This window comes from Trichoderma evansii (genome assembly GCF_050947405.1).
Source record: "Trichoderma evansii strain SZMC 28006 chromosome Unknown GGI43scaffold_6, whole genome shotgun sequence".
Taxonomy (NCBI): Eukaryota; Fungi; Ascomycota; class Sordariomycetes; order Hypocreales; family Hypocreaceae; genus Trichoderma; species Trichoderma evansii.
This window is the reverse complement of record NW_028145200.1, coordinates 316530-339395: the sequence shown is the minus strand read 5'-3', so window position 1 is coordinate 339395 and position 22866 is coordinate 316530. Positions and strand designations below refer to the sequence as shown.

At 47.2% G+C, this 22866-nt stretch overlaps 5 protein-coding genes and 1 non-coding gene across 6 annotated transcripts; 5 read left to right on the top strand and 1 right to left on the bottom strand.

Annotated features, from left to right (window-relative positions):
* The first annotated feature begins 441 nt into the window (after nt 1-441).
* On the top strand, nt 442-8584 carry GGI43DRAFT_400777 (uncharacterized protein). The gene is made up of 9 exons (XM_083205492.1): nt 442-1088; nt 1141-1793; nt 1847-2130; nt 2179-3316; nt 3371-3619; nt 3670-4908; nt 4965-5436; nt 5497-5980; nt 6053-8584. Exons 1-9 carry the CDS (start codon nt 524-526, stop codon nt 8286-8288), a joined length of 7320 nt encoding a protein of 2439 aa, XP_083061996.1. The 5' UTR covers nt 442-523; the 3' UTR covers nt 8289-8584.
* A 263-nt stretch (nt 8585-8847) lies between these two features.
* Nucleotides 8848-11078, top strand: GGI43DRAFT_400776 (PARP-type zinc finger-containing protein). The gene is made up of 6 exons (XM_083205491.1): nt 8848-9222; nt 9379-9514; nt 9586-9687; nt 9754-9826; nt 9886-9969; nt 10021-11078. Exons 1-6 carry the CDS (start codon nt 9204-9206, stop codon nt 10735-10737), a joined length of 1131 nt encoding a protein of 376 aa, XP_083061995.1. The 5' UTR covers nt 8848-9203; the 3' UTR covers nt 10738-11078.
* Nucleotides 11079-11403: 325 nt separating this feature from the next.
* Nucleotides 11404-12224, top strand: GGI43DRAFT_421852 (ubiquitin carboxyl-terminal hydrolase; the record flags this gene model as incomplete). The annotated part of the gene is made up of 2 exons (XM_083208023.1): nt 11404-11779; nt 11854-12224. The coding sequence occupies 2 exons, from the start codon at nt 11404-11406 to the stop codon at nt 12222-12224; spliced, it is 747 nt and encodes a 248-aa protein (XP_083061994.1).
* A 1659-nt stretch (nt 12225-13883) lies between these two features.
* On the top strand, nt 13884-14395 carry GGI43DRAFT_400773 (uncharacterized protein). Its single transcript, XM_083205490.1, has 2 exons — nt 13884-14053; nt 14155-14395. Exons 1-2 carry the CDS (start codon nt 13967-13969, stop codon nt 14299-14301), a joined length of 234 nt encoding a protein of 77 aa, XP_083061993.1. The 5' UTR covers nt 13884-13966; the 3' UTR covers nt 14302-14395.
* GGI43DRAFT_327618 (glycosyltransferase family 69 protein) lies at nt 14396-16298 on the bottom strand. The gene is made up of 2 exons (XM_083201933.1): nt 15953-16298; nt 14396-15880 (listed from the first exon to the last, which is right to left on the bottom strand). Exons 1-2 carry the CDS (start codon nt 16107-16109, stop codon nt 14568-14570), a joined length of 1470 nt encoding a protein of 489 aa, XP_083061992.1. The 5' UTR covers nt 16110-16298; the 3' UTR covers nt 14396-14567.
* A 1567-nt stretch (nt 16299-17865) lies between these two features.
* GGI43DRAFT_t85 lies at nt 17866-17955 on the top strand. Its single transcript has one exon. It is a non-coding gene; the product is annotated as a tRNA-Pro (tRNA).
* Nucleotides 17956-22866: the final 4911 nt, after the last annotated feature.

Below are 22866 nucleotides of genomic sequence, written 5' to 3'. Positions count from 1 at the left end.
TATTAGCACAGGTGTAACACATGACGTTATTAGAGTTCGATATGAATAAAATAATGAGCCTGAAATTTTTTAAAAATCAAGGCGTTGGAGGCAATTTGTTTGCATTTGATTTGCTAGGTGGTGGATTCTTGAATATCAGATCTCATGCCTTATACCGAGATACATCCGCCTTTTTGACTGCTATTCTCCTTGGAGGCGCGAAAGATTAAAATTTGACTAAAAAGACAGTATACCACAAAGTATAATGCATAATATTAAGTCGATTTTTATAGCATATTCTTGATAAAGATCTTTTATTTCCGTTCTGATTCTCAGTTTCGGGTAGATGCGTCGTTGGGTGTGTTCTCAGTTAATTACATTGGCATCACGTGATATCGCGTTGTGCCCCTCGCGATTTCGCGTCTCTAAAAGCTACCTCTTAGGCAGCATTTGCTCATTTGTGCCATATCGCGGCGCCAGTCACTTTTGGTGGTAGATTGGCAATGACTCCCTGGCTGTCGTTGATATCATCGAGTGCGTGGACATGGCCGGTGATACAGGTGAGAGCGGCCCTCCGCCGTCCACTCTGGCGGCCCAATTAGTGGAAAATATTGCATCGTCTACGAAAGTTTCTCGATCCGATGAGAATAGCGAGCTCAAGGGGCTCCTGGCCACCATTCAGCGTGTAAAAGATAATCCTGACCTTCTCAAAACACCAAATGATCGAATTGAGCACAATCATATGCTCATCTATGTATACTGCCGAGTGGTTCTTGAAAACATCAAGCTCGATGACCCATTTCTTGATCGTGCGACTGTGCGAGCTGAATCCCAAAAGGCCATCAATTTCTTGCGATTTACAATCAAAGAAACACCATCGGTGCTGCTTCATCGGAATGAGAATCGGGGGTTATTATTTCGCGGCCAGGAACCTCTGTGGGTTTGGCTTCTGCCACAGCTGTTAAGGCTCTTGGGACACCCCCAATGTCTTGAACTGGATAGCTCCATTGAAGGCTTTTTACAGTATATCCTCCTTCTTGTTGCACGCACAGGGAGTCTGTGGAAAGTAGCTCCGTACTTGGGACTGTATCTTCGCGCATCATTGACCTGTATGTTATTCCATCCAGTATGGCCATAGCCTGGGGCTAATAATCGAAATAGCGCTCCTTGACCATCTCCAAAGCCCATCTCTCGCCACTTCCCATACAGATCTCAATACGAACCTAGAGCTTCCCCCGCCTTTTGCCCTTGACCAAATTTTAGATAAGGATCGAGAACACGCAACCAAACGCATATCTTACTCGATTCATATCGCATCGCAGGGATTGCGTCTAGCATCTAGCTTGGCGAGAGTGCTTGCATACCCCCTGATATCTCCTGATCCAGCGTTTTCTAGCAGCGTATCATTGTTAGAGAATGGGCCCTGGCTTATAGATTCTTTTCTGGACTTGCGACACATCCAAAAGCGATTGGAGCTATCCTCTCAATGCACACCGCTTCCTCTTATTGAATTGATCATGGAGATAATCAAATCTGCGCTTACCAATGACCACCCGAATGCGTCACTCATTGATAAATCGTGTGCCCTCCTTATATTACTCTGTAGCGAAATGATTTCACCTCCCGACGAGCTCGTTCAATCAACTCCGGCAGGCGAGCAGGCAAGGTCCATCTACGGCATGGCTCTTTTGGTTATAGCCCGAGCATCGTTAAAATGCTATACGATAGGCCGCTTAGCAGCTTCAAAGCTTGTTCAAGAACTCATTCTACTTTCGTCGCAGTTTCTAGTCATCGGAGAAGATACTGATATCTGGGTGAGTTGTATGGCAAAAGCAAGCTAACACATTATACGCTAACAATGCTCAAGAGATGTGTGACTTTTCTCAGACAAGCCATTGGTTCTTTACCACAGGAGTCTATCCGGGAACAGATACACCCGTCGAAATTTCAAGACGACGAGCTTCGCAAATGCATTCAAGATCTAAGTCTAGATTACAATGCACCAAATGAACAAATTCATGCAAAGAAAAGGCGTAAATTGTCTGAAGCAACGACAGATTCTTTAGAAATTTTAACGCACGGGATATTTGAGACCCTCCAAGTTGCTCGGCCGTCAGATGATGATGTTGTGTTGCTGGAACAGATCTTTCTGTAAGTCCTCGAGATGATCTCGAATTGCTCAATCTGACACTCACATAGGGACGGATATGAGAAATGTAGCCAGCCAAACCAGTCACTGGCTTTGGACCTTTTATCCCGGATATGCTGCGTCGCCGATAATTCTGCTCGCATAAGAAGCCCCGTAGAATCGTTTTCAGCACCCATAACCTGCCCGATTTGTGATGAGGGCTCTTCTAGCTCACCAACTATCTCGCCACATAATGCAAAAGGCGAAGCCAGACAAATATTTTCAAAACTAATTCGACTACCCGCGTTCTCGGAATCCAGAAGACCACGAATCGCAGCTATGATTGCTCTGAGAAGATTTGTACTGCATTGTGAAGATACAGCTTTTCTAAATCTGGAGACCTCAGGGCCGGGGCAGTGGTGTCTACAATCGCTCAATAGCTCTATAAGAGAACTTCGTATATCTGCAGGAAGAACTCTGGCGCTTTTTATGCCGTCGAAGCCGACTTACTATATGGACGAGACTTTACTTTCACGAAATAGAAAGAATTCAATCGCTCTACTGAGATCAGCCTCCGAAGCAGACCCACCACTTTTGAGAGAAACTCGAATCCTAGCCTGGGGTCAGCTGGGAAGAGTTGTGACAGAAGATGAATTGAATTTGGTCCTGATAAAGCTCTTGGAATATTTGGGCAGCAGTAATAACATTGAGTCGGCGTTTGCTTTCAATGAGCTGCTAAGCCTCGCTGAAGCTCGGCGTACCACTCCTCGACGCCTCTTTGAACCTTTTTGGAAAAATCTCGCCTATATGGCGACCAAGGATATAGTTCAACGCCCACAGCGAAGCCGAGCCATAGCAGAGTTGTTACAGATCTCCGTGAATGAGCTTCTTCTTCTCATCCAGTCGCATGCACTCCCATGGCTTGTCTTGGACAAACGCAAAGATGTGATTCAGAAAATTGCAGAGGCACGCCAGGAGACGGAGATTTGGCGTCCCCTCATGGATAGTCACAATACAGCTTCAGTATTGTCGCTTTTACTATTACAAGAATCCGAAAACATTGAGGAGTTTGTCAAATCTAGTTTAGATGAGATATCTCCCCATTTTCATGCCCTTAGTCTTGCCAACATTGTCCAATCAGAGCCTGTGTTGACAGCTATAGAGCTACTAAAGGCTGCAGCGGGTGCTGATGAAGCGCGTAAACGACAGGTTTGTTCTGAATTTTACTATTATTTGTTAACACTTAAGGCTAACTCAGCTCAGATACAAAAAGCCTTGACAATGATGGCATCCATGGCTCTAGGTTCTGTCAAGGAAACAAGAAACAGGAAGACTGACCTAGTCGGACGGTTTTTGCAATCACATATTCTTGGTCTTATGGCTCGGTTTACAGATGTTATAAATGATTCGACTTCGATTCATCCGCGGGTAATGGAGCAGATAAGCTGTATCCGTGCTTTGGAAGAAATGATCCGAATTTGCCATTCATATGCAAGGATTGCACGTCCACAGGTACGTTGAAAGCGAGCGATCACATTACGGGTCGACTAACCACGGTATAGATATCAGCTTGTCTTTTGTCAGCCGCATCTCAAGATTCATTACGTGAGCCAGCGCTCTCGTGCTGGGCAGCAATGCTCAAATACTTTGATGAAGAGGATGTCGAAGCTCAGCTAGAGGCCACCTTCTTCATTGTGAAGCGCTATGGACCCTACCTAAAGTCGCCTGCAATGACCATCCTAAAAGATATGCTTAAGAATCTGTTAGAGAAATATGAGCATATTGTGGAGAAATACATTGCATATCTTCCATCGTTGTCTCATGTTGCAGCTTTGAGCGATATAGAGACTAAGCTTAACGCCTTCCGCCCATCTCTTGTTTTTGAAGAAAATTTAGAGATTTTTTCACGGAGGATTAGCCACGACTATTCTGGTGTTGTTCATCAAGCGTTAATTGATCTGGCACCATATCTAAGAAGCAACCAAAACGCTCTTTATACATCGGCCATCAGCCAGCGACCAGATAACGTGATTGCTACGCTACTAAGGACTCTCTTGGACTGCGCAAGTAAATACAACGGAGCTCAAGCCGACATTACTCGACTCTGCGTTGAATGTGTTGGGCTTATTGGTTGTTTAGATTCGAACAGAATCGAAGCAGTACGGGAGCAACGTTCCATTGTGGTACTGGATAATTTTGAGGTGATGGAAGAAGCTACCGATTTTGTTCTCTTCTTACTTCAAGAAGTATTAGTGCCATCGTTTTTATCCACCACCGATATGAAGCTGCAAGGGTTCCTATCATACGCCATGCAAGAGCTTCTTGAACGATGCGAAATTAGGTCAGCTTGTAGCAACCACGCAGCTGGACTACCTGGTGGCAGCGATATATACCGCAAATGGATGACCTTGCCGGAATATGTGCGTGAGGTGGTTGCGCCATTTCTTAATTCAAGATACATGGTGGCGCCAATGAATCCTCAAGCCGTGGAATATCCCATATTTCATCCGGGAAGACTTTATGGCAACTGGTTGCGAGCGTTCGTTGTAGATCTCTTACGAAAAGGGCAGCACCCATATGCTGATATGATCTTTGAACCTTTGACACGAATTATTCGCGTCAAAGATTTATCTACCGCAGAGTTTTTGTTCCCATATCTTATTTTGCATGTTCTTTTGGGCCCTAGGAGCAGCCAAGCAGAGAAAGACCAAATTCTTGGAGAAATTTTGCAGGTATTGAATTATCAACCCTCACCTGACGCGTCATACCAAGAAAAAGAGGACATGAAGCGTTTTTGCCATGTAAGTTTATTGTTGATGAACGGAGAGATGATGTTTATTCTGATTATATCGTGTAGGTTGTTTTCCAGTCTTTGGATTATGCTATGAGATGGATTCATGCCAAACGATCAAGCCGGATGACCGAAGCTGCGAAACAGAATGTGTCAAGAATCCAAAGGCTTTTGGATAGTATTCCTGCCGAATTGATAGCACAACGTGCAATCGACTGTAACGAGTATGCTCGAGCCCTCTTCCACTTGGAGCAACATGCACAAAAAACAGAGCAATCCAAGAGAGAGCCAGAAGACCGTACGCGTCTTTTGCAGCAGTTACAAGATATATATGCCAATATCGATGAACCAGATGGTCTTGAGGGTATATCAGCTCACTTGCATGTCCTGGATATTAACCAACAGATATTGAGTCACAAGAAAGCGGGACGATGGGCCGCAGCACAGACTTGGTATGAAATGCAGCTCGCTGAGAAGCCGGATAATGCAGAAGTGCAAATAGATTTGCTCAATTGCCTAAAACAGGCGGGCCAGCATGGTATGTTCCGCGTGTCCTTTTCCCCTTTTATTATGAGAACTATAAGCTAAATAATGACAGATGTTCTACTCAATCACATTGAGGGCATGCGAACAGATTCACTCAGCAACGACAATAGGATCATGCCCTTTGCAGTTGAAGCTGCCTGGGTCACAGGTCGCTGGGAAAATCTGGACAGATTCATCAATCGATTCCAGGGCAACGTCTTACAGGACTTTAATATGTCACTAGGGGTTCTCCTAGAAACTCTATACAAGGGCGCTGCTAAAGAGACCTTCGTCGAGACTGCCAAGATGATGAAAGAGAATATTGCTCTATCGATGACTTCGTCGACAACCGCATCACTTCAAGCGGCGCACGACATAATGTTAAAGTGCCATGTCCTAACTGATTTGGAAATCATCATTGGCACTAAAGCAGAGAGCAATGAAGAGCGTATGAAGACGATGTCCCTCCTCGAGGGCCGATGCGAGGTAATCGGGGCGTACTTCAACGATAGACAATATGTTTTAGGTATACAAAGAGCAGCTATGCAACTCTTGCGGTAAGTTATACGCGCTCAAACTCAAGACTGCCTGTATAGATCATCACTAACACGCTTTTGCACCTTTTCAAGGCCAACATTCTCTGACATTGATATATCTGGGCTATGGCTGGCTAGTTCTCGTCTAGCTCGAAAGGCGAATTCTTTGAATCAATCATTCAACGCCGTACTGCATGCATCTCAACTCGGGGACGATGCAGCTACCATTGAGAACGCAAAACTGCTGTTTAGAGATTCGCAACATCGCAAAGCAATCCAATTCCTCCAGGGAGCCATTGAACAGAATAAATTCATGACTAAATCAAGTTCATCACTCAGCATTGGATCTGCTAGCAGTTTAAATAACCACCAAAAATTGCTCACAGCCCGTGCACAACTGTTGCTAGCGAAGTGGCTTGATGCAGCTGGCCAGACACACGCCGGTGCCCTTCGTGAAAAATATCAGCAGCCACCCAAGACGTATTCTACGTGGGAAAAGGGCCATTACTACCTTGGTCGCCATTACAAGAAAATATTGGAATCCGAACAGCCGCTAAAGGTGGACGATCAAAGCGACAATTATGTCACTGGCGAGATTGCTAGGCTTGTCATTGAGAACTACGTGAGGTCTCTGAACTCGGGTACCAAATACCTGTACCAAACCCTCCCAAGGATACTCACTCTTTGGCTTGAACTTGGAGCACAGGTTGATAAAGCTCCGGAAGGTAAAGTTTCGCTCTCGCGGGAACTTCACAAGCGCAGACTCGAGCAATTAGGTCTACTACATTCGTTCCTGGACAAGTACATACATCGTCTACCGGCATACATTTTCTACACAGCCATCTCGCAAATCGTTGCTCGTATAGCACACCCTAACGCCAATGTCTTTGAGCGCCTGACGCATATCATTGTGAAAGTTGTGGAAGCCCATCCTCGCCAAGCGTTATGGAGCTTGATCGGTATCATGACAACTCGACAAGCATCTGAAAGAAAGGCTCGCGGATCCCAGGTTCTCCAGACGCTCAAAAGCGTGTCAAAAAAGGCCGACGGCGGCTCTTACGATTTGAAATATTTAATTAGAGCGGGCGAGAAGCTCGCAGAACAGTTGCTGCTGGCTTGTCACAACGGTGACTTTCGCGGCAACAAGACTGTGCATGCCAGCCTGACAAAAGATTTAAGGTTCAACCACAAATGCACGCCGTGCCCATTGGTTGTTCCCGTGGAAAGCGGACTAACGGCTACTCTACCGGCCGTTTCAGAGCATGTAAAGAAGCATAAAGCATTTTCGCGTGACGTGGTGTCAATAGATTGCTTCTTGGACGATGTACTAGTGTTGAGCTCTATAGCTAAACCTAGGCGCCTCACAGCTCGAGGCAGTGATGGAAAGACTTATATGCTGCTCATCAAACCAAAGGACGACCTTCGTACAGATCAGCGACTAATGGAATTCAACGGAATCATCAACCGTTCGCTAAAACGAGATGCAGAATCTAGCAAGCGACAGCTGTATATACGGACCTACGCGGTCGTGCCGCTGAATGAAGAGTGCGGTATCATCGAATGGGTACCAGGAATTAAGACGATGCGAGATATTTTGATTAACCTTTATGCCTCACAGAAAATCCACCCAGATTACAACTCTCTTAGACAGCTAATGGAGGAAGCATCGACGTCTGAGAGCAAGATTGGCATGTTCACGAACGATGTGCTGGGACGGTTCCCTCCCGTCCTTCCTTTATGGTTTATCCAACAATTCCCCAATCCTTCAGCTTGGTTCAGCGCACGTCTGAGATACACACGGTCATGTGCTGTCATGTCTATGGTTGGCACGATCCTTGGGCTAGGGGACCGACACGGAGAGAATGTCAACTTGGAAGAAGGCAGCGGAGGCATATTTCACGTGGACTTTAACTGTCTGTTTGACAAGGGTCTCACATTTCAAAAGCCGGAGCGCGTCCCGTTCCGCCTTACCCACAACATGGTTGCGGCAATGGGCATCTACGGCTACGAAGGGCCGTTTCGAAAATCGTCTGAGCTGACACTGAGCATTCTCCGACAGCAAGAAGAAACCTTGGTGACCATCTTGGAGGCGTTCATTTATGATCCCACACTGGACCTACAGAAGGATAAGCGAACGTCGAAAAGAGATAGTGGAGTGAGGCTACAACCGCAAAGCGTGGTAGACAGCATCAAGAGGAAGGTCAAAGGACTGTTGCCGAATGAGAGCATTCCCCTAAGCGTAGAGGGACAAGTGGAGGAGCTGATTAAACAGGCGGTCAACCCAAGGAACTTGGCAGCCATGTACATTGGATGGTGTTCGTTTCTGTAAAGCAGATGGCTGCTTGATAATGTTTGTTTGTATATGTATGACTTTATGAGGAGTTTATTTTTGAAAGAGGTGTTAAAAGGGGAAAACCAACATGCAACGTTTGGTAACATGTAAATAAGATGCTTGCTTTATTTAAGTTTTGCCTAATATTCCCTTACACGGCATGTATATTGTCACTGTGGCATAGCACCATATGAGTTGTCACAGGCGACTTAATTAGCGAATGCGCTGTGGTTGAATCACTTAATCTACCAGCCCCTTATACTTTGAATTATTATGTGCAGCTTGAACAAGCGTGAATGATTATTTTGCTCTTATTCAATCTGCACTTATTTATTCTATTACTTCTATTTAATTTCTCTTCTATATTTTTACATTGAACCCCTTTTCTCAAGTTAATTTACTCGCCGTTGCAAACTGGCATGACGTTGCATCAACTGTTTCACTGGTGGTGTGAAGCGCTGGAAGCGAGCTGAAGTGAAGGTGCTTGGCTGCCTGCCAAGTTCCTTTTTTTTTTTTACTGGGACGCGACGCGCTACCCCCATATTTCAGATAGGCAGGCAGCTTCCCCGTCTTTTCCTCTTCTCTTTTTTTCTTCAGCCCAGCATCAGAAAATATTTCTTCCTTTTTTCAGCTGTTTTTATAACACCTTCGACTATTTTAATTGAGTGTGTGGCCTCTTGTTCACTTTATTGTACCTTTTTAATCATTTTGTTTGTTTCTCTCTGTTGCCGCGACTGCCGTACACTTGCATTATAGCGCACAGGCTACCCACCGACTTTTTTTCTGTGGTCGCATCTCATTCGCATTCTGGCCTGACTGAAGCTTTGCGGGAAACGCTGTTGCTACTGATATTCTCTTCCCTTGATTCGATAATATTCAACGCTCTCAAATCATTTTCATCTTATTGCAGATATGCCTCAATATCGTATCGGTAAGTAAATTAATTTTTCCCCCTTTGTACCGCCGCTGGCATTTGTTTTCTTTCCTCCCTCGTTTCCTCCTTTGCCACCCATAGTCATTTTTGGGGCGCTGTAGCCTTGTATTCACATGCACAAGTAAATGCTAAACTCGAGGCTCCAACATTTAGAAATCTCGCCCAACAAGCGTGCTGGCTGTCATGACACCGTATGCAAGAAAGAGGCTGTGAAGATTCAAAAGGGAGAGATCCGATTCGGCAGTTGGGTTGAGATTCAGGATCATGGCTCTTGGTCCTGGAAGCACTGGTAAGCAACTCTCCTTTGCCTAATATCAACTTGCATTCTGATAGAATCCTAACCAAGCATTGATTATCTAGGGGATGTGTATCCGGTGCTCAGATTGCCGGTCTCCAGGAACTCTGCGGCGGAGACCCCGACAATTATGAATTTGATGCCATTGATGGCTATGACGAACTGGAGTAAGTAAAAGCTCAGCTTCACGCAACATCAAGAGTTCGATGAACGGCTGCTAATGTGGCTAATAGTGATAATGAGATTAAGGAGAAGATCCAGCGCTGCATCAAGCAAGGCCACATTGATGCGGAGGACTTCAAGGGTGTAAGTTTCTTTTGGCTTTTGCGCTTCGTATCACGATACAATGATCTGACAGCCTATAGGACCCGGAGAAGAACAAGCTAGGTGAAAAGGGTATTCACCTTACCGCCAAACAGAAGGCTGCCAAGGAGAAGGCCGCGGCAGAGGTATGTTAGAGTCTAAGATGTATAACAATTACTGTTGTTGACGGTTTCTAGGCTGCCGATGGAGATGAGGCTCCCGCCAAAAAGGCTGGCAAGCAAGGTCGCAAGAAGGCTGCCAAAGATGTTGATGATGAGCCCAAGACTAAGAAGGCTACGAAGTCCAAGAACGTCGAGGCAGATGAGGAGGAGCCCAAGACCAAGTCCAAGGCTAAAGCTAAGAGTGCAAGCGAAGGAGACGCCGAAGGATCAGCTACAACTAAGTCAGGGCGTTCACGAAAGTCAACTACCAAGCAAGAACAAAAGGCTGATGCTGAAATAACTGAAGAGGATGCTGAAGAGCCTGTTACAGCCAAGAAGCTTGCCAAGAGAGGCTCAAAGGCAAAGGCTGTCAAGTCCGAAGAGGAGACAGTGGATGAAGATAAGAGTCAGGAGAAGGCGGATGTTGCTCCTGCTGCTCCTGCCAAGGCTGCACGCGGACGAAAGCCATCGGCCTCCAAGGCTAAGACAGGAACCCCAGATGAAGATGAAGGCGCTGAGAAGGCTGCCCCAGCCTCTGCCCCCAGGGGTCGCAAGCGCGCGTCCCTGTCCAAGTCTGACGATAAGGACGAGGAGTCCATCACGCCCGCTGCGAAGAGAGGACGCAAATCGAGTGTCCCAGCCACGAAGGCTGCCCCTGAACCTGCCAAGGGAGCTGAAGATGAAGAGGCAAAGGCGGCACCCAAGGCTAGGGGAAGGGGCCGTCCTCGCAAGTCTGATGTCGCAGCGAACTAAATGGCGGATTGTTGTTGCATCTAAGATTATTTTTTTCGGCAAATGTACGACACGGTGGAAATTGTGCTATATAATGAGAAGGCAGTGCTTTGTTGATTGATGGGAGGTTATATCGGATCACTCCGCAGCAATATGCTGGAGGCTGATGCCCAGAGAAAGATGTTCTATTTTCCCCCCTCTCTTCTCTATCTTTTTATGAATGGCTTTAATTATGAGATGAGAGAGAGCTGTTTTGATAGGAAGTGGGGACGGGACTTGTGCGCACAGATTGTGCTGGTTTGCCTTAGTTGTCTTGTTATCAGCACTCTAAAAGTCATCAATGAAATTTTTAATGTTTGTAAGAGAGTGCATAAATACGTTGTCATACATTGTGCCATCATTGGGGCCAAGGCATCTGAGCTACCCATTGCACATGAAGCTCTCTTAGCTGTTCGAGCTCGGTGCCTGCTTCTAGCAGCTGTTCTAGCGCCTTGCCACAGATGGAGCTCATTAGCGTGTTGCAGACGTCATCAGGCACGCTGCTGCTTAGTGTCCCGCCACCCCGCAATGCTACGAAATACAGCTCCAGAGCTGCTTGAAGACTTTCCATTTGCATTCAACTTTTACCAAACCATACCCAGCCGAATATAAGAAATACCAGAGATACCACATACAATTGCCGGCGCCATGTCATCCAACACGAATCCCGATCCCGCCGCCACTGCGCCAGCCTTCATCCCCCTCGAAGCCAATCCTCAACTGCTCACGACGCTCATCCACAAGCTCGGCGTGTCGCCCGCGCTGCAGATGCACGATGTGTACTCTCTCACCGATCCAGACATGCTTGCCTTTATTCCACGCCCAGCTCTAGCGCTTCTACTGGTATTCCCCATATCCGCAGTATACGAGAGCCATAGGATGGCAGAGGACAGCTTGGCGACCGAGTATAACGGCACTGGGGACAAGGAGCCGGTGCTGTGGTGGAAGCAGACGATTCGAAATGCGTGTGGGTTGATGGGGTTGTTACATGCAGTGACAAATGGACCTGCGAGGGAGTTTATCAGTATGTTGTTGCCCTTATGTTGAAGTGCTACTCTTTGAAGCTATTCGCATTAGCTAACAATTATGACAACCCAGCCGAGGGATCTACACTCGACGACATCGTCAAGAGGAGCACTCCCCTCCACCCTGCCGAACGCGCCAGAGTAATCGAACAAACACCTGCATTGGCCGAAGCGCACAAGGCAGCCGCCACCGAGGGCGATACTCCTGCTCCCGACGCTCAAGACGATGTTGACCTACACTATGTATGCTTTGTCAAGGGCAACGACGGGAACCTGTGGGAGCTTGATGGACGGAGAAAGGGTCCCATCAACAGAGGACCTCTGAATGGTGATGAAGATGTGCTGAGCGAAAAGGGACTGAACCTGGGTGTGTTGAAGTTTTTGGAGAGAGAGGGAGGAGATTTACGGTTTAGCGCTGTGGCGCTGGCTGGGACGTTGGATTAAGTGAGCAGAGAATGGAGGCCGTTTTTAAGCTGATTGTTAATACATCTCTACCTTTTTAGAGAGGAGGGAAGAGGAGGACATTTGCAGTTCTGGAAGATGAATACTCTCGCATTGGTATGCTATCGTAGAATGTGAAGCTGACTAACACATAAAAGCATAAGCAGCATTGTGCAAAGGGGTGAAAAAAGATATTGAGCTAATTGTGATTCGAGGCATCCTTCCATTCATCTAGTGCTAAGCCAATAGCGTTGGACAAATCGTCCATCATGGCATCGGATTTCTTCTCTGTATCAGTGCCTCTCTCATGATCTGCATAAGGCGCTTCTGTCTCTTTGCCAGGGACATTGCTACTCTTTTCTGCGGTCTAGGAGTGACGTTGTGCTTGTTGTCCCTGCTTCGCAAACTCACTCTGTGATAAACTACAAGATTCAGCATCTTTATGGTTAAATGTATAGTGATTACCTCGAGCGGGATTACGAGCCGGAATGGGTGGAGGAGCTGCTGTTGCTGCTACTGCTGTTAATGATGTTGGTGGTCTGCTTGGCAGGGGATTGAGGCCGAGCTGCCTGCGCAGATGCACGTAAGCCCGCTTTTCGCAATCTTGGACTCTTTGCAACTCTTTTTCTGTATATGATGGACTAGACATTATCTAGGAAGTTGAAGGACTATGAATTTGGAGGTGTATATACTGGATATGTATACTGTGTTTGGCATTCTATTCGCCTTTACTTTGGAGGATTAGCAACGGCCAGCTGGGATTTGGATGTCTGCGTTATGCAACACGGTTTTTATTCTATTTTATAAATGTGTGAATCACATCCATATGTTTAAAGTATTATATTTTACTGAAGTTGGGCTTCATGAGTTGATGTCGAGTCTGGCCAAATAGATATGGGATTGCTGACCACCGTGCTATAGGCAGATATATAAGAGTCCATATTAAACAAGCAACATATTAGCTACTGCAAGTCAAAGATGACTCACTACATGCTAAAAATAAATCTAATAAAAAAATAAAAAGAATCAAATATTTCACGTCAGCATTATACAACCACAAGAAAATGAAAAAAGATGCAGAAAAGCGGCCAAATGCAATTCAGCCTCAATTGCCGTGCCCATATTCACACCTACCCAAACTATTTTAATTGGCTTTGTAATAAGCATAGCTAAGCATACAAACTAGCACTCAAAAAACGCTTACGAGCATTGCCGTTTTAGGGGCTTCGGAACAGATTGCCGTCTAAGCGGCAAAAAAAGTAAAGATGCCAAGACAAACCAGACAGGCATCTGCTGCATCCATCGGTCTTGGGCTGACGTCACTTTATTGCTTGTTTTCATGTCTTTTCTCTTTTGTGGTTGCCAAGACCAAAGGGTCCTACTTTTCTGACGATAAAAAAAAATAGGCAACGTATTATGGTATATAAGCCGATGCATTGTTTTTTGGGGTTTTTCGCAATCGCTGATTTTCGATGATGAATTGACACTGTTTTTAAGTAAGCTGATCACTGGGTCGGTGGATATGGGGAATAACAAAAAGTATCAGCTCCACAGAATAGCATCATGGTTACGTTAAAGACTTTTGATATAAATGACGTCAAATATGATTCAGTTGCTATAAAAGGAAAGATATAAGAGTGTCTAATATTCATTCTTTCAAACAGAAATTCAAACAATCACTCTTCACATACGCAATTCTTCAAAAAAAAAAAAAAAAACAAGCACCGAAATCTACACACAACATCATGCCTCGCCAAGGAGACGGCTCAAGCGACAACGGCCCCTTTGAGGAAGCCACTCATAACGTTGCCCATGGCGTCACTTCTGAAGATGTATGTCACATGTCATTTTCCACCAATTTGAATTCAATAATATGTACAAAACAAACCTTAACAACAACACGAAACATGCTAACGTACTCTTCTTCGTTTAGAAATCCAAGGACAAGACTGCGCCTCTGCCAGAGGGCTTGCACGAGAAAGGCGCCGGTCTGCAGGGCATGAACGCCAGCGGTGGACAAAGTCAAGGCATTAAGCAGGGCCCCAATGTCGGCCAGGGTGGTCGTGGAAGCTCCAATTGATTCATGAAATCGATTAAATGAAAATAATGTCTGGTAAATGTATAATATGTACAATAAAAAAAAATTGAAACGCAAATGATTGAACGAAGCGAATTGCCGGCTCGTGTATGAAAAATGCAGAATAACCAAAACAACCCCAAGAGACTGACTCTATATGCCCAACCAATACCATAAACGGCGTACATTATTAATTATTTACACGTTTTTTTTCTTTGTCCAAAAGTCGTTGCAAGTTTATCCCTTCCCATTAAAAAACATAAAAATTCTTAGTCCGTCAGACTCTTATTCCACCGCTGGAAAAACTGATCCTTCCAGGTCGGCATGCAGCGGATGGTATCCGGGGGGCCCTGCCAGTCAATCAAATCATCTTGCGGGTCCTGGTCCGCAACGATATCAGACACAAAGCCCTTGTCTTCCTTGAGCCTCTTGCCGTTCTTGTCGGTGTACTCGAGGTTGACGCTCGGCACGACTGCAATCTTGCCGTAACCCCGCCACCACATGTCCTTGCAGAACAGCACCGGCTCGCCCTGGAAGCACTCGTCGGTTTTGTGGTAGTTTCTGCGAAAGTGAAGGCCCTCGACAATGGGCTTGGCGCTAAAGACCGTGGCGCCGTTCCAGCACGCAAACACCTGAAAGGGGCGCAGCTCATCAAAGCGGGCCCTCGTGTCCGGCGCGTTCCAAAAGAGGTTATGCGCCTCACCCCAGTTTCCGTTTGCTGGTATGTGGAAGAAGGAGTCGCCGTTGATGCCTCGGGCGATCCAGACATCGTAAAACGTGGCGTCGTCGCCGGGATAGGTCCAGTCCATAGCGCAGGTCATGTCGGCGTTAAGCTCCTGCTTTTGCAGGATTAGCTCGAGAATGTCTTCGGCACAGGCAGCCACATCGTTGAGGAAAATGACGCTGGCATCGTCGGCGATGGGGATTGACTGCTCAAAGATTGGCTCCAGAGGCATGTTGCGCAGCTTTGCAAGCTTGGCAATGCGATCGCCCTCGGCGGATTTGACAGTGGAAGAGTTGTAGATGTAAGTGACGCCCAGGGCCTCGAGACTGGGGCGTAGGGCGGCGAGTACGTCTCCAGTGCCATCAGGAGAGTCTCCCTCTACGATAGAGAGGGCGCATGAGCGAGGGCCGAGGAACTGCATGGCCTCGATGATGCTGCCCAAGAGGCGGGGGAGGAGACCGACACAATTGCGCAAGTCGAGGGCGAAGAAGTAACGAATCTCCTTAGAGGAGGGCCGAGGGATGAGTGCGCGAGGAGCATTAGTGGCCGATGGCTTCGATGACGACGATGAAGGTGCAGACGAAGATTTTGACTGCGCTAGTAATTTAGACACCGACACGGGTGAAGATGATGAAGATGGAGATGAACGTGAAGCCGACGAGTGAGAAGCGGGACGGGGAGGACGAGGAGGAGATGATGGTGCCGGACGCCCTGATGACTTCTTCTTGTACTTCAGTGTCTTGTATCGTGTAGTGTTGATAGCCGGGCACTGGAGACGAGGCGTTAATCTCGAATCTGGCTTCACATTGTAGATTGCCTCGAGATACTCGGTGATGTTGCCAGAGGAAAGAACGTCGCCTGAACGGTCAGTCTTTTTCCCTCAACGTATACCTCATCTCTTGTTGAGGGGGGATTAATCTTTTCTCTTACCATTTCCCACCACCTGTTGAGTGAGCTGCTTGTGTGATACCGGCTGCACCTGAGAGCTGGGGAACCAAGACAGGCGATCACGCCCCAGGTATACACTCGCCAGCACCAGAAGGAAGATGAAGGGAGCCGCCACCAGGGGCAGCCTTCTACTACGCATTTCGACCTACAGTACAGAGTACTAAAATACTACCGTACTGAAACGAAAATAAACAAGGTAGAGAGGTCCGGGATTCCCTCACGCTTCTCAGTGCACCAACAGGCACGAGTGTCTTGATAGCGTGGCAAAGGCTATTGGACAGAAGTCAAAGTCAAGGGCTTGGCGGTATGATCTGAATGGGAGTGAGAGGAAAGAGAAGGCGAGAGAGAAAAAAAAGAAGAGCGAAAAGCCACTTGCCCCCCAGAATCCAGCCACAGGAGCTGACGAGAGGCGGCTGTGTAAGTAATAGTAGTGTGATTTATCTGGTTAAACTGATTAAAGAAAACGCAATTTGGGTATCGTCTCAATCAGCGGCGGTGGGTCGAAAAGCTCAGGGCGAATGCTTGCTGCTACGTTGCGGATAGTTCGAGATAGTAATATTTGTTTTTCGCAAGCGCTTATTGTTCTGCAGAGCATTGGCCTGTTTTGTTTTAAAAACGAGGGTGGGCTGGAAAACGGATACGCCGGGCTGATACGAGAATTATATGTCGAGTCACGGCCAAAAGGTACCAGAGGCGCAATCGCATCCCAATTTTCTTCCTCCAATCCGGCAATAGACAAGGGAGTTGCCCGAGAAAGCTCGAATATCACGCAGCATGTGTATGTAGCAATGGCTGCGAGACACGGTGTGACAGCATCTCGCTTCCCAAGGCCTCGCATAGGAGGATCACGCAAAAAAGACTTCTTTTTTTTTTCCCTCCTCGGCCTCCGTTTTGCCTCCCCCTCCCTGCTGTCCTTTGTCTCTCGGCCATCTCTCTTTCTGGGGTCTCTCGTTTCTCGGACAAGTACTTTCGTAGACTGCTAGCTCAATCCTTCGACCCTGCCAGAATTCTCGGGATACGAGAACAAGCTCAAAGCCATTGGCCCTGAGCGACAATGACAGGGCTTGGGCCGTTGCCTTAGACTCCACTGGTCAAGCCGAAACGTCTCCAGAAGACGCCATCCATCAGGCTAGGGTGGGAGCAGAGGATTTTAGCATGATGGGCCGGGCTTTAAAAGCCTAGCTCTGCATGCATCAACAAAGAGCAAGGGTCTTCTTATCTTTTCGGCTTAGTAACCGACTAGTACTTCGAGCTGGGCCTCTGTTTTTCTCGTGGGGGGGCGGCTGCGGCTTGTGCCTAATATTGAGAAAAAATAAGGCGTGTACCGTACCCCGTTTACGTCTGCTCGTGTTGCTGCTTTATTACAACTAGTTACCCATTAGCGCTTCGGACAGCAAAAGTGAGGAAGAAAAAGAACAAGAGAAGGGCGGCGGCCTTGGCCCATTGTTTTGCTTTTTTAGCGGGCTGCTGGACAAAGTTCGTTTCGTTTTGTTTTTGTCTTTGATGGCGTCGAATTATATCTGTAAGGGCAAAAGCCTACAGAAGGCGGCGCGACGAATAGCATCGCGACATCGCTCCCCTTTGAGAATCGCGGCGATGAGCCCCAAAGCGGCTGGCTGCGACCGTGTCTGAGATCTCCTTTTTTCCTTGTCCCTGTTCCTTGCTTGTCATGATCGTAGCATCGGGCGCTTCGTCGGGCTAGCCCAGGACGGAAGATATTAAGTGCACGTTAATACGAAGTACGGCTGAGAGGGTGTGGAGACCTTGTAGTTCTAACGTGGAAATCATTTGTAAAGTTTGGAGGTCTAATTTGACACCGGCCGTTTAAGATAACGCTTAGAGTTTATAAACTTAATTTAGCTGCGCTTTATTCATCAATTGATCAAAGATTAATTGGTCTGGTGGTCTAGTGGTATGATTCTCGCTTAGGGTACACCCTACAGCTTGCTTGCGAGAGGTCCCGGGTTCAATCCCCGGCCAGACCCTTCTTTTTTTCTTTTTTATCTCTATTCGATCGACGCTATTTTTGTATTTTTAACCATTTTAACCAGCGTGCGCGCGTATAAGCAATAGAAAGTGGGCACATCATCAGCCATAACGAATCATTCTTCTCTTTTAGGAATAATATGGCATGCTAGTTATCTAATTCCTCAATTCGTATCTCGCTAGCCTGCTGTTGACCCATTCAGTGTCATTCATTGTTATGTAATTCTCGCCATGGACTCCATGTTGACGACCATCTTGATGGAGCACTTATTTAATCAAGCCCGGCTCCATCCAGCTATAAGAATTTAGTTATATGAAGTGCTTTCATCGTCCCTCTTCAATTACTAGATATATGTGCCTACCCCAACTTAGCAATTCTTGCAAATGAATAGTAGAGCAATCTTTCCGTGTAATATTTTAACTCTCCCCTTGCCGTTGAAACTCATCTCAATCTCCTTCGTCTACTAATCGAGGAGCTTCTGCCCCCAGACATGAAGTGACTATGTCTTACCCTTCGGGGATACGCGTTTGCCGCTCCTCCAAGTACCGTCCCCGGAGAAGAATTCTGGTGCCCAGCCCTAGCAGCCATCGTCGGGCTAGTGTTAGAGCCAAGGCCAGTAGCAGCAGAAGCACAAAGGGGAGGAGAAATAGGAGCAAAAACAGCAGTCGTATTTGCCCCTCGCTCGGAGCTTACGGGTTGTAGTCTTTGAAGGTCTTCCAACACGCGAATCCATGACCGAAGATGGCGGATATGCTCTTCCCCCTGACGGAGCTGTCTAGTAGTGGAAACGATTCGGTCCACAAGGCCCCGAAACGAAGGCGTGTCTACAGCGCTGTGGTCGTTGCTATTGTCATTAATGATGCTGTTGGTGCTTCGAAAGGTAACGTGATGGGCATTTCGCTGAGGAGTTTCATTACGTCCACGATGCTGCTCACGCTGGTTGTGGCGGCGAGGGCTGTGATGGTGATGATCATGAAGAGACTACATGGTTGACATTAACATGGCTTTCAGTCAGATGTATGTGAAGTTGATAAACAGAAATAGAAGAGAGACGAGAGAGAGAAAGCAGGGGCAGGACAAGGGCCACTTACTTCTCTTTCCTCAGCAGCCCTCGGGATGCTCCTATACCGAGTCCCATATCTCCGACCCGCACGGCCCCTTCGCCCTATATTTCGTCTCGTCCAACATGCCGAGCAGTCACTCGCGTAGCCTTCTTCTTCCTCTTCAATAACAACATCGCCGTAATCATGCTCTTCATCTTCGTCCTCGTCATCCTCACTATCCTCATCGCAGGAGCAGCTCGACTCACAGCTCGAGCAGCAGCAGCAAGTCGAGCCCGAATACTCTGATCCAGACTCTCGCTCCTCTGAAACGAGCACATAGCCCGCCCTCATGCGGCAGTCTCTATGAGGCCGGCGAGAGGGGTTCGTTGTATCGTACTCGGGGTTTCTGGTATTGCCGGCCATGCTTTTGGCTAAAAAAAAGAGTCAGATTAGTATCGTTGTTTATTGATCTACTTTTTCCCCTTTCTTTTTGATGTGAACCAACAGCCACGAGGACGTGGAGGCTTATAAAGCTTACCAGTACATTATCACTCCTATCCAACCCAAACCCGAGATTCTATCGAGGAATAATCGGCCTCTAAATACCCATTGCCCCAAGATCATTCCAAAGCCGAAAAGCCCAGAAGCAATCAAATAAATCACTGATTACGATGCTGCCAAATGTTTGCGTCGCACTTCTTCGGCAGCATACACTAGAGCTTGTAATACGGGTGGCACCGGATGGTTCAAGTCAGCCGTTTTGTAAAGAGTTACACTCACTCAATATACTATACTATACTATACTATACTATATGTAAAACGAATTACAGTCCTGCAGTTCCTTCTCCTCGTCTCTCATTAACTAATATCGTACCAATTATATAACGTAACATAGTCATCCCCGAGTCGTGAACAATAGCATCCAATATGATACAGAATCAGCAGCTAGTCGTGACCGCCACCCGTCCTCCCTCTTATGCTGATACCCAATGACACAAAGGCTGTCCCACAAACCTATCACAAAACGCCATTGCTCATCCATAATTTCGCTTCTCCTTCATACACCCCCTCAGACGTGATTCGCACTCAGGTCGCTTTATAAGAAGCCTTTGGTCATACTAGGAGCTCTGTTCAGGCTGCTGTTTCTCTGAGGAACGTCGATCAGCGTTGAATCTTCTCCTTCATTCCCCACTCTCCATGTAACACCTCTGCCACGAACGCTTCCCACTCCGCCCTTCTCTGTTCGAAGGCCTTTCCACCCATCCAGCTCTCGCTCCAGGCGGTGACACTTCTCCTTCTCTTCACGCAATTCGCGCTCAGCGCGTCGTGCCGAGAGCTGGTTCGTAGACTCTGACGCCTGCAGCTCTTCAATTGTCTTGAGAAGCTTGTCGACTCTGTCGCGCATGCGGTTCACGTCATCAGAGAGCTGCATGTTTTGCTTATCTTTACGTTCGATTTGCGTCTGCAGGTCTTTCACAGTACGGTCCACATTTCGAACAGAACGCTGTGACTTGTTCTTCTCCTCTTCGTGGCTATCCAGCTGTGATTCAAGCTAAGATATAGTTAGCATATGTAAACTCTTTGATGTTTTTTCTCTACCCATTGGATGATAAGGTGACTTGGGATATGAGAAAAGACTTACCTCCTGGATGCGCCTGTGCAAAAATTTAATGTCTTGGCTGCCGCTTGAGTAGCCTTTAGTCTCCAGGTCTACAAGCTTGAGCTGTGCCTCGCTCAAGCTCTTCTCTAGCGTTGTCTTTTGCTTCTGTAAAGTCGCGCTGATTTCACGCTCGCCCGCAATGTCTTTCTGAACCTCAGTGACCAGTGCCTCAGCACGTCGCATCTTCTCCACCGCGGCGAGGGCAATGTCCTCCTGCCGGGCAAGGCTAGACTTCAGATTGAGAATTTCCTTGTCCATGCCTGCTGCATCGCGAAGCGACGGGCTTCCGCCCTTAGCCAGCTCGTCAAAGCCTGCCTTGGCTTCTTCGAGGCGTGCCTCAACGCCCTTCTTCTCTCGAATGAGAAGATCGCGCTCGGTAGTGATTTCGTCCACGCTCGACCGAAGAGTCCGCACCTGTGATAAGAGGGAAACAATCTTGCTCTGTGCCTCATTATGAGCGCTGACAGCCTCATCACGCGACGATGCAACATCAACCAAAGTAGATTCCAATCGGGCCTTTTCTTTTGACCAAGTTGAGCTGTTCAGTACCTCGTCATCCCACTTGGACCGTAGCTCATCAAGTTCGTCTCGAAGCCTGGTAATCTCTGCCTGCTTAAACAGTTTCTCTTCTCGAGCGAGGTCAAGCTCTTTAGCAAGAGTAGCAAACTCAGTTTGGTACTTCTTGCGTGTTTGCTCCATGCTGGATTCTTTATCCTCAATCTCCATGGCCCTTTGGTTACGATAGTCTTCCAACTCATGTTGAAGACGTCTCCTGGCTTGCGTAGCGGCGTCAAGGTCGGTTGACAGGTCTTCCACCCTTCCTTCAAGACGATGGTTCTGGCCCTGTAGATCCTCAACCAGGGCATCCATCCTTTGCCTCTCAGACATAACCTCGGCGTATGTGTCTTCCGCCTCTTTGGCTTGTGATTTGGCAAACTGTTCTGCTCTAGTTGCTTTCAGAACAGCAATTTCTGCCTGCTCAAGCTTGCTGAAATATTCGTCGGCTCGGCCTCTGTACATTTCTAAGCTTGAAGATACGTCAGCGAGCCTGGATGTCTCCCCATCAAGTCGGATTTGGAGGTCGGTGAATTCTTGTAACAGCTGGCTTCGGCTTTGTGCCTCTTGCTCGCGTGCAGCAGTCATCTCCTGAAGGTCAGATTTCGAATCCCGGAGTTCAACTTCCAGGTTCGCCCGCTCGTGCCGCATCTTGTCAAAATGAGCCTTCACTTCAGTTAATTCTGCGAGAGCATCTTTGTGGCTATGTAAGAGGGATTTGCGCGCTTCTTCTTGGCTGTTAAAGATATCCAGAAGCTCCTCATGAGATCGCGTTTGGATATCCCGTAAAGACATCTCACCAGCTTGCATACTCTTCTCCAGTGCTGCCACTTTTTTGGCCGAATCATCCAACATATCATGGAGACGATTATTGGCCTTTTCAAGCTTCTGTACACGCAAGATTGAGGCCTCATCTTCATATGCATCATCAGATGATGAATTTCGATCCAGTTGGCTCTGAAGCTGTCGGTTCCGCACTTGGGCTAGCTGCAGCTGACTTTGGAGGTGTTCAATTTCGGCTTTCAGTTCAAACCCATTTCTGATATCGGAAGCACCGAAAGATCTATCAGAGCGTGATGAATCCTGAGAATTGGCGTCTTGGAAGTGTCGGGCAGTGGCCAATCCATTCAAATTAGACTGCAGGCCTGCTTTGGTTGTCTTCTTCAGACCATTAGAATCTTGAAAAGGTGCTTCGTTTGGATGGATTTCACCAAGCCCCGGACGAGTGGGACTCTCATTTCTCAATGCCCTCATCTCGGTCAACTTGCTTTCAGCATTGGTCCTGGCTACAGTTTGAACTCGTAATTTCTGTTGTAACTCCTCAACCATTCGAACAAGATCGAAGTTTTTGAGCATAGCTTTCTCATTGTTGGAATTTGTCTGTGGCATTTGAACTTCAGGATCAACCATTTTGAGCGCCTTGAGCATCTGAGCTCTCATATCTTCCAGCTCCTTATCTCGTGAGTCTATTGATGACTGCAGCGTGCGGACCGTCGACTGTGTTTGATTCCGTAGCTGTTTCTCGGATTCAATCGTTCGATTAGCTTCCGCCAATTGAACGGAAAAGTTGGAAGAGGCCTTCTCTGCAGTCCTACTAGCCTTCGCCTCTCTGGCAACCTCGTGATTTAAATCTTCCAGATTGAGATGAAGT